The sequence below is a fragment of the Motacilla alba genome, chromosome 1A (assembly GCF_015832195.1).
Source record: "Motacilla alba alba isolate MOTALB_02 chromosome 1A, Motacilla_alba_V1.0_pri, whole genome shotgun sequence".
Taxonomy (NCBI): Eukaryota; Metazoa; Chordata; class Aves; order Passeriformes; family Motacillidae; genus Motacilla; species Motacilla alba.
The window spans coordinates 39,566,013-39,585,775 of NC_052031.1; the positions used below are offsets into that span (position 1 = coordinate 39,566,013).

Consider the following 19,763-nt stretch of genomic DNA (forward strand, 5'->3'; position numbering starts at 1 on the left):
AACAAATATTGTGCTGTTAATACTCGAACTTTCAATTGATGTGCTTTGGAACATATAATTCAAAAAAATTTGAGTTAGATCCAAAATGTTTATGACTTTCTTTTACTGTTTCTTAATTAAGATTCAATAATGAGAGTGCCCTATTCCTAACTGTATGGGTCAGCTGAGCTACATTTGACTAACATACCGCCTGGATATATTTTACAAGTATAGATCTGGAATATAATAAGCAAATGCTACTACATTTACTCCATGATGACTTCCATTTTTATACTATTTCTTCTAACACTGATTTGGAGCTTGGCCTGGTTAACTTGAAAGCACTGGTAATACTTTTTCTGCACCAGTAAACATTTTTCACACAACTAATAATTTCCTTGGAGGAAATGGTATCATCTTCCAGCTTCTGTTCTGGGCCATGGTCAAAATAAAATTTTAAAATAAAGTTTAAACTCATTCATATGAATAGCTGTGGTTTTCCCCTATAAACCTTTCATTTTAACAGCTCCATTTTATTATAAGTGAAAACTCACTTTATTCTCCGTCATGGTGCACTTGGAACAACTGAATTGTAGGAAATGTATGCCTTTGTTCTAACTGGTATTTTTACAGAGAGGCAATTTGAAATAGTTAAATAATGATGTATTTTCCCAAATGCCAACCAGTTAAAAATTGCATAGAACTCTGTATGATTTCCAAGATGGGAGATCAAACTTTCTGCCTATAGCACTAATTCACCTTTTCTAAATGTAATATATGCAATGATTTAATCTTGTACTGAATGATTCACAAAATGTATTTAGGAAGAAAAATAAAAGTTACAAAAGCCAAATGCAGTATGATGACCAGATCCAGCCAGCTTGATCATTTGAAAAGTCAGTTAATTAGCTTCAGTAGTAGAATGTGCAACATAAAATGAGTATGACATGATCCTTCATTTCATTGCCCTAGTTCAACAAAAAAAAAAACAAAGGTTTATTGATGAAGCAGGTGGGAAACTATCACTTCATAGCACCCAGAAATAAATAAATTACTTTAAAATTGATCCTGTTATGGGCATTCTTTTTTCAGAACAAACTTTCCCCCTAGTTTCTTATTAGAGAAGTGGTTTTCCTGCTTTGCATTAGGATAATTCTATTTATTTTCAATTTTGTATTTCAAAATGTGAACCTATTACAATATTTTAGCTTATAAGTCAAAAAAATTTATATGCACTTCAGTCATATGTCATTTTCAGGAAAACATTGCCTGGTCTGGACTTGTGAAGTTATTTGATCCTGTGAAGTCCCCGAGATGCTATGCAGTTATTGCTCTGAAGAACCAGTCATGTTCTTAAGTGGAAGCAAATTGCAAAGAGGTTGGAAATTCTGAACTGATAGTGCTGTTTCCTCCCTTTTATTCTGTGTTTTTTAATTGATTCCTCAAGTACCATGTTTGCTTTTCAGATGTAAAATAAAAAAGTGCAATGCCTCTTTGAATCTTCAGAAATAAATATCTCCTTTATAAATATGAGTGCTTCCTTATGTCAGTTATTAATGTTGAACATCTGACTTAGTTATAAATGTTACATTATAAATGTGGCTATTATTTAAAATAACATTTCTATTTCTTCTTTTTAAGGTATTATGCTTGTGTATCCTTTCTCTTGATACTTCTAATCTCAAGATAACCTCAATTTTTACCAGTGGCTGGTATCAGCAGTGTCAGACTAGGCTCACTTTTTTCTTTTCTGGATTCAACTGGTGCAGAGTATAAACAGACAACCTGTACTGTAAACAAGAGGCTTGTAGGCACACAGCTTGTGGTAATGGGGAGTGGGGCTGGGGCCAGGCCTCATCCCCTGTGGGCTACAGCTGTGAAAAGCAGGTGAGCAGCACTGAAGGTAATGAGCCACAGAGTGCCCCGGGGCAATGACCAACCACCAAAGGGAACAGAGGGCACACAGGTGCAATGCATCGACGTGAGGGTATGAAAGGTGGGGCTAAAGAACAAGGAGGGTGGATGCTTGCAGCCTTCTGGAGTGACATGATGTTACTATGTCTGGGCAGATGCCTGAAGCCTTCTGATGGGGTATGGTGTTACTCTGTATGGGTGAATGCTTAAAGTGTTCTGAGATTGTATGAGGCTACTCTGTGTATTGTGGCCTTCTCAGCTGTGGCATGTGCTGTGCCATATGCTGTGGCAGAGGCTCATAGGCTAAATAGGGTCTTTGTACTGCCTCTTCTTCAGGTCATCAGGACCAGCTGATTTAGAGCAGCCTAGAAGAGCCTAAGTAGTGGCTACCTGCAAAGGACAGTTTTATATCAACCCCTTCTTCATTTGGGCATTTTCCTGGCATGCACTTGCTTGCTTGTCACTCTGAAAGAAAAATATGTGTGCTCTAATCCTGTGGGAGATTTCCCAGTGCTTAAGAATTAGCTGCCCTGCTGAGGTTTGCTCTGTAATCTTGGGGTTGTATTGGAAAGCTATTATCTGGCCCAAATCTGTTGGGTATAAATACTTTGGTACCCAAATGAATTAAAGCTTCCTAGGCAGTTTCTTTTTATCTGTGCTGCATTCAGGAGAGGGAAATTTATTTGTTGATGCATTTATCTCAATGGGTTGCCTAATTAAACTTGCAGATTTCCCATCAATTAAAAAAGAGAAAAGTTTATTTTCTAAGTCCTGGTGCTTCTATTTTATTTTCCAGCATATGTAAAATATAATTAACTACTAGTGCACAGAAAAAAGGACAACAAATAAATAATAAAGTGCAGCATTAAAGAAGAAAAGAGGATGTGCATGGAAGATAAGAATAGCAAAAAATATTTTTATATTAATTGTATAATGACAGTAATTAGACTGAGACTGAGATGTGAGTAGGAATGGCTTTTACTCTGTTGGGCTTTGCAAAATACAAGGAGAGCCTATGGGCATGACCACTCAAGAAAAGAAAAGTAAGGTATTTTTCTAACAAGTCACATCTTTCTTGATGTATTCATTCACTTGGAAGAAATATTTTGTTTTTATGTCTGTCTAAAATCACTGCTGTCGGTTTTAGAACTCCAGTCCTTATAAAGTCCATGGTTCCAGTATGAGATTCTGATATTTGTTTGCTCTGAGTATATTCAGTCCTTAGAGCTGCTGAACATCTTCAGTGCCCAAGGAAATTAATAGAAGCTGCAGGTCTGGAGCAGTAGAGCTAAGAGAAAAATGGGAGCTTCCATATATGCTACCTTTTGTTATACAGAGAGTTCTGAGGAAACTAACAAGCTGCTGAATTTCTTTCCCCGGAGAGGAATCAGAAGAAAGAAAATAGTTTCCTAACCTCTAAGCATCTGGAAGGAAAAAACCAATAATATCTGATATAAAAAGGCGCTGTAAAGTACATGATGTTAAAAAGAAAAAAGGTGAACAAAAATCCTAGAAAAATAGGTTTTATTATATTATGTATATATTATATTATATACAAAGACATGATGACTAATTGTTACTGAAGTGTTACAGTGTTGTTATCCCCATCTTATGTGCTGTTGAAAAAATATACTTGGGGAAGAAATTGCCTTTTTGTGTGTTATGAACCTGTTCTTCTGCTTTTTCAGACCAAATTCTAAAAATTGGGCATATATGTTGTTTAAACAAAGCAAGCACAGTTTCCCACTGAAAACAAGGGCTTAAAAGTACCTTTTTATGGGCCAAAACCACTCATTTGAGCAAGCCCTGTCTGGTTTAATCTGAACACAGTCGAAATTGCAAAGGGGTATACAGATTAGTGGTAATTTTATGTGATGTGTGTGATGCCAGGTAAATTCAAAGTTAATTTTTTATTACTATCCTAAGAGATTTGCAACAGTTTATGAAAACAAGCACCTCTCCAGGATTAGCACAAGTGCTTGTCTACTGTTTTAAAAGGATCTGAATAAATTTGCATTCCCTCCCCCAGCAACTTCTCAGTCTCTTTCAGTACTTTTCATGCACTTTGTAGTCTATGCAGGCAAAAACAGGCAATGTGCTTCTTAGAATAATAACTATCAAGTGGTTTATATGAGGAGTTTGGATTCAAGTGAAGTCAGTTGCTGTCTGCTCTCAAAGCTGTTGCGACGCTTTGGATGCCTGAATACCTATGAGTTATTGTTTACACAGTGGAAAAATCCCTGACAGTAATCAAGATGAATAAAATCACTTTTCTTCATGGTTATTGCCAGAAGTTCTCCCATAAAGTAAACTGTATCCTAAATATGATGAAGTCTTTTGATAGGAAAGAATCTCCATTTTCTTTCAGTGTGACAGACCATTATCTATCTTGCTGTGCTCCCTAAGGAACACAGGATATACCTGCCTTCCATCAGGTGTTTGCCTGATTCTGTTTACAACAGCTATGCATTCTCTAACAGATTGAGGGTTTTATTTATCTGTCTTAAAGTTGAAACCTGTTCTTAGATGGAGGAACAAGAGTATATGCAGGGCATATGTGCAACATTAATATTCAAGAGATCAGCTTAGCCCTAAAATCTCCAAGCCCGCTTTTGTGACAAGCTGTAATTCTGCAGGTGGAGTGGTGTTCCTCAGGGGCTGGTACTGGGGCTGGTGCTGTTTAACATCCTTGTTGGAGACATGGACAATGGGATTGAGTGTATCTCAGCAAGTTTGCAGATGGCACCAAGCTATGTGGTGTGGTCAGTGTGCTGGAGGGAAGGGATGCCATCCAGAAGGACCTGGACAGGCTTGAGAGATGGGCCCCCGAGAACCTCATGAAGGCCAAGTGGAAGGTCCTGTACCTGATTTTATCCCAAGCACAAACACAGCAGAGAATGGATTGAGACGAGCCCTGGGGAGAAGGACAAGGGGGAATGGTTTCAAGCTGAAGGAGGGTAGGTTTAGATTAGATGTTAGGAAAAAATGGTGGGGCACTGGAACAGGTTGCCAGAGAGGTTATGGACTCCTCATCCCAGGGAGTGTTCAAGCCCAAGTTGGATAGGGCACTAGGACCTGGTCTAGTAGAGGGTGTCCCTGCCCATGGCAGGGGGGGGGTTGGAACTAAATGATCTTCATGGTCCCTTCCAACTCACCCCATTCTGTGATTACAGGTCTGATTTCTCACTTGTAACATCATGCCACAAAAAATTTTGTGCTGTTTTAGTTTCTGGGTTTTAGCTTCAAGGGTTTTGGGTTTTTTGTGATTAAATATTAAGTATATTTTATGGTAAATTATCTTCATTGACATTATTCGTTACTGTTTAAGTGCTTAATATCTGCTCAGAGTTAACATGCTTTTGCTGTGTCTTGATGTACTTAAAATCTTGAGACTCTATGTCCTGTGATGCCATAAAATCTGCACAGGGGAAGCATGCTAAATATAGCTGCCACAAAGCCAAATATATGTCTTTTAAAAGACTGGAGTACTTATTGGCTTATGTTTACTTCTTTCCTAAAAACTATCCTAAGTGTGTCTTTATATTGCCAAATATCACTGATACTAAGGGCAAGTGGTAAAACAGGACCAGCACCAAGGAAGTCCTCCCTGCTTATGTATGAACTAGCCATCTTATTGTGGTGCTTCAGACTTTCCTTTCCCAGGGAAGTAACTGAATACCCATCATTTTTAGTATCTTTAAATCTCTTTATCCCATGTATCTTAGCATTCTTACTGATATCTGTCCTCCTCCTTCCTGATGTATAGCCTAGTGCACTGAAAAGAGGGGAATTCATGCTAGGCTGTGGGCCATGAAGAATTTTCAGTATTTGTAAGCAAATGAGAACTGAGGTACAGTTGTCCAGACACTTAAGCCAGCCACCTAACCTTTAGAACTGTGACTTTAACTCCCTAAGTTTCTGAAATCCATTCAAAATTTGAATTCCAAAATCCTGCCAGATGGGAGCATGGCCTAATTCTCTGGGAATCCAGCTGCAATTCTCTCCCTGTCTGAAATAAACAACTCAGATTGGTGGGTCTATATCCTGTATCTCCAGGCAACTGCTGAATAAGATGGTTTCTTTGAATTTGCTTACCCTGGCTTGTTATCTCTGTCAATGTTGTATTTCAGTGTAATTTGAGATAGAGTAAAATCCTTCAGAGATTTAGGATGCCTCAGAGAAGCTATACCACAGTTATACTTCTTGTTGCTTTCTGCCTTAAATTAATTCCTGATGATCAGAAAGATTAGTAAGCACCAGACATCCTGAGAGGCGTAGGCTATTAAAAATTACTGAGCACAATATCTTCTGTTCACAAGTCTTTTTCAATTCAAGAGCTCCAATGCGTTTTCTTCACAGGAGTTCCAGAGCACATTATCATGAAACTCAGACATCTAAGGAAACCCCCCAACATAATGAAGATTGGCCTCAAACTGTTAAAACATGCTGCTGTTCACTAATCTTCCCAGTATAAACCTATACTCTCTTCAAGGCTGTTTGCAATGTCTGTATCAAACTGCAAACAGACACTTGTCTCACATTCACAGTGATGCTGTTCATGAAATCAGCAAGAGAATGACATTCTAGCCTCTGCTTTATGCTTAAAGGCAACAGAACCCTTAGAATAGGGATGCCAAACATTCAAAGATTTCTTCTGATACCGTTATTGAAATCCTTTGAACAGATGTGTTCACTCAGTTCAGTCTGTTACTTCAGTCACTACTGACTGTCCTCAACAGGTCTACAGTGTCCTGTGGTTTATGTTCCATAGGTAGACCTTTCTCAGAATACTCTTGTCCAAACAGTAAATTATTTCAACTTATTGCTAGGAGTGGTAGCTGCTCCTAGGTTTATTTATGGATTTTATAGTAAATTTAAGTTGTTTTATCCAAGTGCAATCCTGCTATATACCATCATTTTCTCAGAAATGTGCATTTGAAGTACACCAGAAAATAGTTTGTAGATTACCAATTAAATGTAAAAGAAATTGAAATTGCACTGTGTGTGTTCTTGGGTAGGAAAGCGCAGTATATGACAGGTTACATCATGAGGTGCACTGTTGGCCAGAATTTGATAATACACGAGTACAAAACACATAGACAGGATTACATGGAGAAAATATCTCAGATTTGCAGTTACCATAAAGTGTATTGCTGGTATTTATAAACCATGGGAAGAAATGTAATTATGTTATTTAACTGTAATACAGGAAAGCTGGAACTTTCAGTGAGTAAACAGGAGAGTCACATTTTAAATTGCCTTACAATTTAGGAACTTGCTGCAAAAGTGACAATTTTCAGGGGGGCAACCATCTGATATACTGTTTGGCCCAGGAAATCAAACTGTTTTCTACACAACACTTATTTTATACCTGTTCTATAATCCACGTCTGTGCTTGTTTTTGGGGGGCGGGTGTGTGTAGTAGTTGATTATTAAATTATCTTTTTTCAGTGTTTTGCAAATACAGTCACAGTGGTTATAAGGACTTTTTATTTCTTCTTGTAGCAAACACATGCTAACAAGATACAGTTATTTAAAAGCAAAATATCACTTCCGAATTTAGCTGCAGTTTATTTGTGGATTAACAAATTCTGCATGTGAAACCTGTGAAAGTCTGTTTTCATTACAAAATTCTCAGATTTATACAAGTCTCTTTCTTTTTGCCTCTTGACCAGTGTGAGCTTACTGATGTAGATAAAGATGTTGTCAGGGTAGCTGGTATTGGGTTTCACATGGAATTTATCAGGAAATTCAAGATGCACTAAATCTACTGAGCCAACAAATCAGATTGTTAGACTGAAGCTGAGATGGCCTTAACACACTGTCAACTCTTTCATGACTCACTGATGAAAAGAGCAAAGCTGTCTGCTTACTGAATAACTGGGTGGTGTCTGGCACTGAAGGAGAAAATTCCAAAGCAGAAAGGAGCAATGATCACCTCTCTCGATTATACAAACCTTCAGAAACAATAATTAAAATGTACAGTTGTAAATCCATGCTGTTTATTACACCTTCTATTATTAGAGTAATGAATAAAGACTGACAGCAGAAGCAACCATGCTGTTTCTCAACTATAAATCCTAAATTCACTTGTTAGTATTAGAAAGGCTAAAGTCATCAAGAGGACACACAGATGTTAAAAACTGCAAAAAGAGCTGTACATTGCTTGAATAAACGTGCCATTTGCTAAGCTTTTTATACTCTGAGGCATGGGCATCAATTCAAAGAACACAATTCACAAAATACTCAATGAGCAGCATATAAAATGAGTTATATAAATTTTCAGTTCTCTGGTGTTTACTGACAGACTATTATTAGCTAATAAAAATGCTTAAATTTCACAGAAATTTTATTTTTAATTTGAGAATATAAATAATGGTAGAGAGTCATGTAGTAAAAATGCATATCATTAGGATTAAGGTCTAGACAAATTCTTGCTTTAAGTAAAAGATGTCTGTTCAACAATGTAGTGAAGACCTACATTGTCTTTTGAGTTACTGGCTAATTTCTGTTGATTACCATGGGAGCAGGCTTGGATACAAAAGCATCTGCTGAAGACAAACAGTGTGGATGATCAAATACCTTTTGTACAAGGACAGTTCCAAATTTACATTTCTGAAGGTGAAGAGATTGTGTTCGCTTCCTTTATCCAGACACATTGAAGTTGAACAGTATAGAAGTTATTGTGAATGCTGGTTCATCATTGAAATCTTCCTGACATATACTGAGAGAAGGCTTAAATGGCTTTTTGTTTTGGTTTTTTTTTTTTTTTTTTAATTTCAGATAATATGTTTGAATGCATCAAAACTCTCAGGATTTTCACTTCTCTCACTAGTCCTTAACAATGAGGGCACTGGCTACAGTAACAGAGTTAAATGACACTTTTTGTTCCTAAGAACAACTGAATTGTCACAGCCTGTACTTTGACTGAATCCAATGGTATAATTCTCATGAACACTATTTACCTGATTCTATGAATAAGAAATGAAAGATTTACCCTTAATTCTTAAAAAAGCGGCACTTGTCACAGTACTTTAACAGAGTATTTTCATAGCAAGATTTTACTTTGTATTCACTTTTCATTTTCCCCTGTATTTCCCTTCTGTCTTTCATCTATGCGGAAATTTTATAAAATATAAAAGAAGAAATTGAATGGTATGTTTCCTAGTTAGCCACCTCTACCAGCCCTTTGTAGGCAGCACATCCCTTATTCATGAACCATGTGTTAAAGATAGGAATGTTAACTCATAACTCTTTCTGCACAGCCCATGAATTCAATAGAACCTATAAATATTGACTGTCAGACAAAAATTTTAATTGTTTTTTATAATTCCATTTAGGATGTGTTTTAAGCATGGATTTCTATAGAAGACATTTTTAAAGGTGAATTTATGAAAATATTTTACAGCAGGACATGAAAATTATGTAACTGGAGGTAGAATCTCAGTGGAGAATTAAAATACTTCAGTTGTCTATTTCAGGTTGTCTGTGGGGATAATTTAATAAAAATCCTGTTATGATTTAGCAACAACAGAAATTAATGAAGTGTAAAAGGTATCACAATTATTCATTCACTTCTAGTTTATTGAAATATTACAGCCTCATATGTTGCTAATTTACTTGTCTTTGGCGAAGTGCACCTAAGATTTTGGAAGAGTAAATCTGGGAGCATTCATGTTTTTATGCATTAGTGTTTTACAGTTCTGTTGAATGAAATAGAAGTGTATGATATGGTAAGCAATGTCGTGTTTCTTCATTAAAATAAGCTGCCAAAACAAATCCGAATACATGCGAGAGAAGATTACAGTTCACAGGAAGCATTTCGTTTAGAATAAGGTAGAAGGAGAGTTACGTTTGAACATGTTCTCAGAGAAATACACTAGAAAAGTCAGTGCAGCAAAGCACCAACGCCTACCACACCGATAGACTCTATTTACATGTAAAAACCCAACAGAGACAGTCAGTTTCACAATTGCAGCCCCACAGGGAATGATGTCATCAGCAGCACACCTGGATCCCCTGACTGAAGGGGGAAACACACTACTTAGAATTTTAAAACAGTTCTGGGAAACTTCAGTTTGCAAAAGAGATTTCCAGTAAGAACTGAGTATCGGATGATAAGGATATCTCTCTCGAGATGTGATTGTGTACTGTTAAGATTAATCCTGTCTAACACAAGACCAAAAGTTGATGAATTATTCCCGAAGACATCGAGGACAGGACCACCTTCCATCAGATACCATTCTACTGGACCGGAGAAACCTTTGGAACTTGTTTGGTTATGAAAAGGACAATAGACTTCCTAGCCCGCGGCAAGAAAAATGGGATAACTTTATCAGTTTGTCATCAGAAGTTAACGTCAGCTTAATTCAATGCTTTTTAGCCAGTTTAGGTTTGAAACCAGCTTCACATTTTGAGTCCCCATCTCAGAGAAGGGAAGATAGAGTCACTCTACACCAGGTAAAACTGCTATATTATTACCTTGTATCCCAGAGCCACATCAGCCTGTTAGTCTGGGATTCCCCCCAATTAATTCTATGCTCTGCAGCATCACCAGTCTGTGGTGCAGTGCTGCCCTGATATGGTTCTACTCCTGTATAGCCCAGAGGAGAAGGATGTGTATGCTCTGAGCATTATCTGGGGTTTTCTCGACAGGGTAAACAAGGAAGAAGGAAAAAGTTTTATTGCTCCTCCCACTCACTGCTTGTGTTATGCCTTCAAGCACTTTGGGCTGAGTTTTCCCTTACTGTCTAAGGGGAGCAGTGAACAGCTCACATGGTTCTTGAGGGTCAAGCATTGCTGCTGCATACCTCTTCTGTGTAATTGGTGCCTGAGACATGCTGCCACCAAAGGCTGGGTAATTCCCTTTGTGAAAGTCAGCCTGATTTGTACCTGTTATGTCCAGGCCTCGCAGAGAGCAGCCTTATTAATGCAGTGGTGTGGTCAGGTAGGGAGCTGGTTACAACAGGAAATGGCTGCAGGATTTACTTTCTGTTTTGGAAGTGTTGCTGTGCTTTGCAGTACGGTGGGGTGCACTGTTCCAAGTTGTTCTGAGCATTTTTTATTGAACTGGAGTCCTTCCCTTGAACAGTGGAATCACAGGCTTGCCATTGAGCATTGCAATACATCTTATCATTCCCAGGTTGCCTAGAGGACATTATTAAAGAGAAACAAAACCAGTTTTGTGTTCAGACAGGTGAGTATTTTTATGTGTGATAAATCACAAATATCCCCTTTTGTTGGCAGAATAGCACATACACTACATGCATTATCACTACATTTGCATTCTGAAAATCCTCTTAACAACAAAATGCTCTTCAAAGTGCTTTTCAAAAACTGACCTTCACTTTTTAAATGTCTCCTCAGGGCAACTATCATTTGTATTATAAATGTAGTTTTTATCTCTGATTTCCATGGACTTCTTACCTGTTCTTTTTTGGTTTTTCCTTCAGTTGAGGGATAATGGAGTGTTAGAGAGAAGTACCATTTTCCAGTTGAAGTAAAAGTTTGTAACGTCCATTTTGGAATAATTGAAATAATCTGGCTTTTTTTTTTTTTTTTTTTTTTTGGTATATGCTGAAAAGGTTGATTCCCATTGCAAAGTTTTAAACTTAGACATTTCTAATGTCAAGATACACAGTCAATATATGCAGTTTGTATGGCTTTCAGAATCAGCGATGTGCTGAGCAACATGAATTCCAGTGCTCTGCATTCTCAAAAACCTAAGCAGATTATTCTAGACAGACAGTTTTATGTAACAAAAAATCCCTAATGTTTGTTATGAAAACCAGCTACAGGCATATTAATATTTTAATGTTCTTTTTCTTTTTTTTTTGTGTCTAACCAATGTATCTTCTGTTGAAAGTGACCTTAGAAGTGTTTACACTCAATTTCTGAAAAATTGTGTATTTGTTTGTTGGCTTAAAATGCCAGGGTTTTTTACCTCTGCAATTTGTTACTAAGTTGCCCTAAAAAGCAGACAGGTAATAAATTACTTCCCATACAAAACAGGGATGCTTCAGTAAACCCTTCCAGAAGGAATACTACAAAGCATTCTCATCTTTTAACTGAATGTCACCTTTCCTTGTAAAAAGAATATTTTTCATCAAGTGTCTACTTCCTCCACAGAAGAACAGGAAAACATTTCAACAGTCCGATTAATTCAATTTTCACTTGGTTTATGTGACTTCTGATCCTAGGTATAAAATACCTACTTACGTCTAATTTAAACCCCATTTGAAGAGCTAAAAAGCAGCCTGCAGGATTCCTACCTGATTCTGTCTCATTGTTTGCTGTGATTCCTCCCTGATGTGAATTGTACTAACAGATCCTATTTATCTCTCATACTTGTTGTCCTGAAGGATACATTAATTTCTTCAGGGGAATTTGGCCGGCAGATGGTTAACAAATGGCATGTAATAATTATTTTCCACTGCTTTGCTTTCTGACTGGATAATTTTTGCAGTAAAGTAAGATCTTTGTGCAGACGTTGGTTCATCTCCTTACTCTCACAATCCAGTGTAGGTCATGAGGCACTGCATTTTGGTACAAATAAGTGGGAGATAACCTCCAGGATCATAAGATAGCAACAATGGCAAATTAAGTGTGGATTAATGATGGTATATGGATTATGAATTATATTTACTTCTACTGAAAGAGCATCTGATCAAAATTAGCAGTAGTAACTACTCAATGAAGAGCATTTACAAAAGTATTTATGGAACATGTACACCAAATAGGCACAAACAAAACCAAAGAAATGCATTTTTCAAATAAATTAGGTAGTTAAAGAAAGTAAACATTTCTGAAACATATTTAGCCCAGACTTTTCTGCAAGCTTAATATGGTATGTGTAATATACACATTTAATATTTATGTTTGTATCATGATCAAATTAAGTATATGCCATGAACCAATACCAGAGAATCTAGGAAGGAAATTCAGACATGTGATGCCAGAAAGAACATTGCATGATAGCAGACTGAACACTGACAGAAAGTGCACAAAAAATAGCCAAATATGTAGCAAATCGGACATACCACAGGATGTTTTGGAAACACAGCAACAATGGAAACTTTTTAGACTTTGTTTAGCTAAAACAGAAAACAAAAGCAAGACTGATTGAATTAATTAATGAAAAAAAACATGTTGACCATTTGGAACATAGCAAATGTAAACCAAAAGAATTGAACAGAATATAAGTTAGAATTGTTTCCAGTTAGCAAATCTATTTTTATACCTTGTATGCTCAACAGAAACAAAATTTTATAAATTATCTCTAATGGGAACACTCAAAGCCAGCTTGGTGAGCATTAAAGATGTGAGGCTACATGTTTGACTCAAATATGCTTGAATGTAACTATTTGATTTAGAAAAATTATGTGTGTACTGTCATGGTGTATAAATACACCCCTTGCAGCATCATGCTTGAATGGCACAGAGTGATGCATTTCTGTAATTGATTTTACTGTGTCTAGATCTGTCTTTCAGTTTTTACAAATATTTCAGGATTTGATGAAAGTTGCAAATTAGATAAAGCCATAATCATGTTTCCATTAAGTCTTATCTTGTTTCTCTATTTTAATTTTCACTTCTGTTTTTTCAGTTCTGGACAAGAAAGTCACCTTACCCTTTGGTATTGTTTTTAGTAAGTATTCTCACTGCTGTCCGTTGAATATGAAATGAGGTAATACTGTCATGAAAGGAACATCTTCCCAGTTTCAATCTGTTATGTCAATCATTAAAACAAATCTAAACGTTAGGTAGTAACCCTGGGAGCTTTTAAATTCCCATTTCCCATTCCCTTATGCAAGCCTGTTTTAATGCTGCAGTGCTCAGGGAAGAAGCTGTGTTGAAAATCCTTGTTGGCTTTTCTTGGAATGTATTTCCTGCCTGCTTTTTTTCCTAACCATTCCTGTGACAAATCCAGTGTCTGAGCATGCTTTTTTTTGTATTTATTTGGCATGAGTGAGTCTTTTTGCATTGTTCTCCTGCACTAGCAGTGTGAAATGCTTAAGGAGTAGCAGTTTCTGCCCGGATCTGAACAAAGACTGCCTTTGGTATCCTATCAGGCATTCAGAAGCCAATATTATTAATGGTGAGAGAAAAAGTGTTATTTATTTATTTGTTTACTTTAATGCATTTCCTGCTTTCTTAACTGCATGGTTAACCTCCAACACTTCCCACTGTTTGAGTGGGATAATGCTTGTTAAATTGAAGAGATCCTTTGTAGCCACTTGACTCCAAGCATTTCAAGGAAAGTTGCCAAATGTGATTTCTTAGGGCTGTACCTTAATGCAAAAAACACTTGCGAGAGGAAGGAAGGGTTGGAGTTCACAAGCAACTTCCATGTACCAGGAAAGTCAGCTTTACCTTCTGAAGATTATAAATGAAGTGTTGCATGTTAGCAAGTTGTGGACAAAGACATTTGTGGCAATATTTTATAACTACTTTTACCAAGGATGCATAAGGATACAAGATTTGACCAGTTGCAAAGATTTCTATTATTTTTTGGGGAAACAGAGATAAGTGCTTAAATTCCTCAGATCACATCCTTCCTCCAGTTATGTGGTTACTGAAAGGAGATTTTTTTGAACCTTATGAAAGAGATTCATTATGTGTAGTTCTTCTATATTAGTAGTAGTTCTGTGCATGCTCTTCTTCAAGAATTTGTTTTCTTGAAATGTTGCATTCCTACCAGTCCAGGATTTCTTGTATAGCTTATGAAAAAGGAAAAACTGAATTGATGGGGACAGTTCTCTGTGTGACCTGTATAATCAAAACTTCCTCTCCTCAGTGAAAAATATAAGGAATTTTCATGATCTTTGTACCATTTTTATGGCATGTAGCAAGGACATGAATACATTTTCTCTTATAAACAAGTATCAACAATCCAGACTAGCTCTCATATATATTTTTTCCCCAGGAAGTTGAATTAAGGAATTTTTTTTTTTTAAATAAATGTTGTTTTTATTGTAGCAGGAGAAAAAAAAAAAAGAGAAAATCAACCATTTTGCACAATATATTTTTCACTGTATAAACCAAATTTTGAATGTCAGTATCAAGCCTTCAAGGCATGAACTCTTAAAGTCACCACCCCACATTAACTAAGGAATGTTATAGTTATCTTAAAAGTAAAATGTCTACATTTGCCAAGAAAATAAGCTTAAATTTTGCCTGCTAGGTTTCCCGTCTTTCAGATTTCACTCTTGGGTCTATGTAGACATAAACATGTCACATGCTTCTATATTTTTAAAGTCCTACCTGGACTTTAAAAGTCTTACTGGAAAAGAAAACTGTGAATTCAAAGTGTTGAGCTATTCAAAGTGTTCAACTTTTGGTTGACTGGAATTAGTTCATGTATGGTTTGGGGTTCCATAAGCCCCTCTGTTAACCTTTGACTTACTCCAGTTCAAAGCATTGTCTACACTGTAGATTCCTGAAAATGGAAGTGCTTGACAGAGGCATATTGTACAAACTCAGTATGGATTGTTTTCTCCTCAAAAAAACCTAGGTTATGTTGTACCACAGTAATTCCAGAAGGATGACGATGTCACCTGGCTGGGCTTCTGGCCATTTTTCAGTCTTCTAAGCTTGCAGACATCAGAAATCCTTTTAGCTCTCCACAGAATATAAATTTTAGTATTTGCACATGGATTTAGCTCACAACTGAATATTTCCTGTTCAAAATTCTTTTTCTTCCAAACACAGGCAGAATACTTGTGAAGGTTCAGAGAAAATCTTCAGATTTCTCTTCCGCAAATAAGGAAGAGAGATGCTACAGGGCCATGTAACAAGGGATGAAAAAAATTATTTTTATACTGATGTGTGCTGTAAATCACTGACTGTCACAGATAATCAGTTTTTCTCTGCTACCACCCCAGGCCTTCTGTGTCTCTATATATGAGTGGCTCCAAAGGCGCAGGGTTCCACATCTCCCATCCCATCTTTTGTAAGGTTATCTTCCAGCCCTGTTCACTGTAACTCACAGCATACAGCCTTTCAATGAAGGCAATGATAAGTGCAAAACTGGCAGGAAGATGAGCATTAATATGGGATGAATGCTCACTTCAGCCTTTCCAGTTCAGCATTGTCTGTATCCTGCTTGCCACTTCACATCCACTCATCTGCATCCTCATCTCTCACTGAGTCCATTGCTTATGCATCCAAGGGCACCCAGGCTTCACTGCATTAGGATGTTTTTATGTAAAAATGATGACATGGAAGATGTTCAGTTGGCACGGAACCAACTCAGCCCTTGCAAAGCTTGATATCCAGTCTAATTCATAGGTGACCTCCACTCACTAGAATTAAAAGAGCTACATCATCCCTAGAGACCCCTTCCAGAGTCATGTCTTTACATCTTAATCCCTGTGTATCATCTTCCACATGTTTTACTTTCCTTATCCAAGCTAGAAATTGCAATTTACACAATATCAGGTTTCAATCTTCCCAGTCCTCTGGTCAACTACTGAAGCCTTTTGTGAATTATGAAATAAGGTAAGGTGCACTCATAGCAACATAAAGAAAATGTTCATAGGTGCTTCTTCCTAGCTTTGACTCTAAGAATATTGAAATACTTTTCCATGACTATTTTGCAAATGAGAGAATGAAGACAAATATAATAAACTGTGTTCTGTAGAAGAGACAAAGTGGAAATAGATGCTCTCCTTCTACATGTCAGCTTGCTCACATTTAGGACAATTACATTCACCTTTTTATGACTGGGCTTCTGAAGTAAACCTGCAACTTTCTCCCTGTCTACTTTAGAGACTGCGTAGAATAAAACTACAATATAAATTAAAGGCATATTTCACAGGAATTAAAAAAATCAGTAGTATTTAAAGAGCACTTTAATACTTGAGTTTGAAAATCAATTTAAATATATACTGGCATCCATGAAATGTATATTTAAATTCGCATTCATACCCAAAGCTATTGTGATGATGTGATTCTGGATTTTGAAATACATAGGCAGGGAAAGAAATTACAGACTAATGGCAAACTTATTTAAAAATGAAAAAAAAAAATTAAAGTTTATATTAAATATCAAGAATATTTGATTGTGTATACACCTATATCATTGTGTATCAAGAAAAATACAGTTACACATCTTCAGCTTTGACTGAGGCTCCTTTGTGTGAGTTGCTAAACTAGCAGGGAGCTACAGATTTCACAAACCCTTCAAAAGCTGCAGGGAATGCAGTGTGCTCTGCTGGGGCTCACTTTCTGTGTGTGCTGCCAGCTTACAACTCAGGCACTGAGGTCATGCTCTGACTGCACACTGGAGTCAGGTTTAGAGTCTGCAGTGCATGATCAAAAATCACAGTCCAAAGGCTGCATTAACACCCTGTTGAGTGCTCTTAATTTTACAGAACAGTATTTGTATGACTGCACCTGATCTCCATCAAGAATATATGACCAGTGATCTGGAAATGCATCGATACAGTGTTAATGACTGGGAGATTACAACCTGAAGCAGACATTTGTCAAGCACTTTGATACTTACGCTTCCTGATGGATGCAGGATGCCAGAAAGGAAATGAGAAAACACAAACACTAGGACAGACAGAAAAGGCACACTCTGAAACTCACAGAAGTGGAGGAATGCTCTGCTTCATGTTATATGAAATGGTAGAGAGGTGTTCTTAATTACAGAATGAAAAGGGAGGATACATGACTTTCCGACATACAGAGGGTTGAAACACCTTAAATTCTGGAGGCTAAGTTTCTGTATAGCAAATCACATTGGAAATCTGAAACAGAAGACACTAATTGATTGGGAATCCAGCTTCAAATCATTAAAAATTTACTTGGATTTTTACCTTGAAGAAGAGAAGGCAATTTTGACCCAGAAGATGCAAAAGAAGATTAACTACTGCAATAAGGAAGAAATAAAGCATGTGGAGATGAAATTCAGTATACATGGAACTGTTCTGTGCATTGTAATAAACAGCACAATTCCTGGCCTTCAGAAGAGAATGCAGACACTGTAAGTAATTACACCACATTCTAAGAGTTACTGGTGCCAGGAGAGAATGAAGAAACAGGAATTTTTAGACGTCATTGCATCAGAAGATGAATTAACCACCAGTCCAAAACAAATGAAACATTTATCTGTTTTAAGTTGGACACAGGTGCACAAGCCTGTGCAGCCAGAAACCACAATATTATCACTGAAAAAAAAGGCCAGAGTTAGTAGAAGGTAACAGTTAGAGTCAGGGTTAAATAGGTGTGATCTTTCACCTATTAAGAAAGGAAAAAAGTATGTGGGTAAAAATTATTTGGAAGCTTCACAATTTCTGAACCCCTCTCCCCACTCCCCCCCAAAAAAAGGTGTTCATTTTTTTTAATATTATCTTCTTGAGAAGAATCATTGTTGAAAGAAACAAAATACTGAGGAAGAGTTTAAGGATGCTTTCCAGTAGGTAACGTATTTCTCAAAGGAGTACCTGCCAGGTCTGGCAGAACTGACAGTTCACACTTCCAGCAAAGTTCTGCTTACTGTTAGGGCTCCACACAGGATCTCTTAGCTGGCAGAAATAAGTCTATGAGCAAGACCAGAAGCTTTGTGTTGTGCCAGACATTAGCAAAGATATAGAACTAAAACCTCACCATTTAGTTTGAGCATAAGGAACAGAAGCAAGGGATGTACATGGTAAAGTACATGGGCAGCCAGCCCCTTGCAAAGGAATGTCAGTCTCCTATAATTCCCAGAAGCATGTGTAAATCAGAGGAGGAGCCTATGCCCACTCAGCCACAGCTGGAGGGAGCCCCTTTGCCCCTCCACCCAAGAGCCTGAGCTTAAAAACATGGTGTTTGAGGTGGCTCTGCAAGAGGCACATCTGAAAAATGAGTTAGAAATACATAAACACCCAGGCCTAAGGTGTCAGGAACCTGAGGGCAAAACCTTTTGGATTGCCCGTGGATACTGAAGAGAAGATGATTCATATGTATGAGAGCAGAAACGTACAACAGCTGTTGTCATGGGACATTTCAGGATGTCTCAAACTACGTCTGTTTGTTGGCCATTCTAGTGAAAAGGTGGAGCTCAGGCCTGGGAAGAAGGTCTGCAGTGTTTGTATTCATATGTCTACTTACAGCTCTTCAAAAAATATGGCCTCATCAATCCTTTCCTGTTTGGAATAGGAACATTTGGAATGTTCCATGGCACCACGGTCCTCAGGATCCTGATGCCCTTCCCAGCGTGGCCCCCACCCTGCCCGTGGCCTGTGATGCCATGTGAGCCCCCGAGCCACCAGCACGTGCCCCAGCAGCATCGCTGCCCAGCTGCTCACACGTTCCTGCCAGCCAGCCCATGGCTCAGCCCCATCACCAGGGAGAATCCAGCTCCCTGGGATAGGCTGTCCTTGGCTGGGACAGTGGGATGGGGCCTGGTGCCCTGCTGCACCCAGGAGCCTGCTCCTCACTGCGCCCCAGCATGCCAAACAGCATTCAAACCCAGGATGAATGACACAGCCCAGCACCTCTCCAAGCTGCTTAGTAGGAGTTTATCTTGAACCTGTGTCCTCTAATTTCTGCCTATGAATAGAGACATGATCTTTAGTCTAGTTGTGCTCTGCTGGTATCTTACGGATAGGTGGGACAATATTTTGAATTTTTTTTGTGCATTAACATGATTTTCAGTTTACTTTCAACTGGGTAAAAATAGTGGTAAGGAATTAAAGCTTCAAGAAGCACTTTTATAACCAGAGCCATAATCTGTAGGCATGAGGACTTGGTTCATGGCTTGCTACTCAGCTTGAAATGGTGCGGGACTGAAAAGAGCTCTCTGCCAGGCTTCTTTAGTGCAAAACCTGAAATGGAGCTGCTGAATAAAGGATCTCGTTGAGAAACTGAAATGCATTTTA

General features: G+C 37.7%; 1 protein-coding gene across 5 annotated transcripts in view; it reads left to right on the forward strand.

The window, feature by feature from the left end:
* METTL25 (methyltransferase like 25) overlaps window positions 1-3,384 on the forward strand; it is a 48,878-nt gene extending 45,494 nt beyond the window's left edge. For 2 of the 5 annotated variants that reach the window (XM_038154289.1, XM_038154291.1), the window contains one exon: window positions 1,221-3,384. In XM_038154289.1, coding sequence (XP_038010217.1) covers window positions 1,221-1,265 — 45 coding nt within the window. In that variant the 3' untranslated portion in view covers window positions 1,266-3,384. The remainder of the gene's footprint in view (window positions 1-1,220) is intronic. The other 3 variants (XM_038154290.1, XM_038154288.1, XM_038154287.1) reach the window with 2 other exon arrangements.
* The last annotated feature ends 16,379 nt before the right edge of the window (window positions 3,385-19,763 follow it).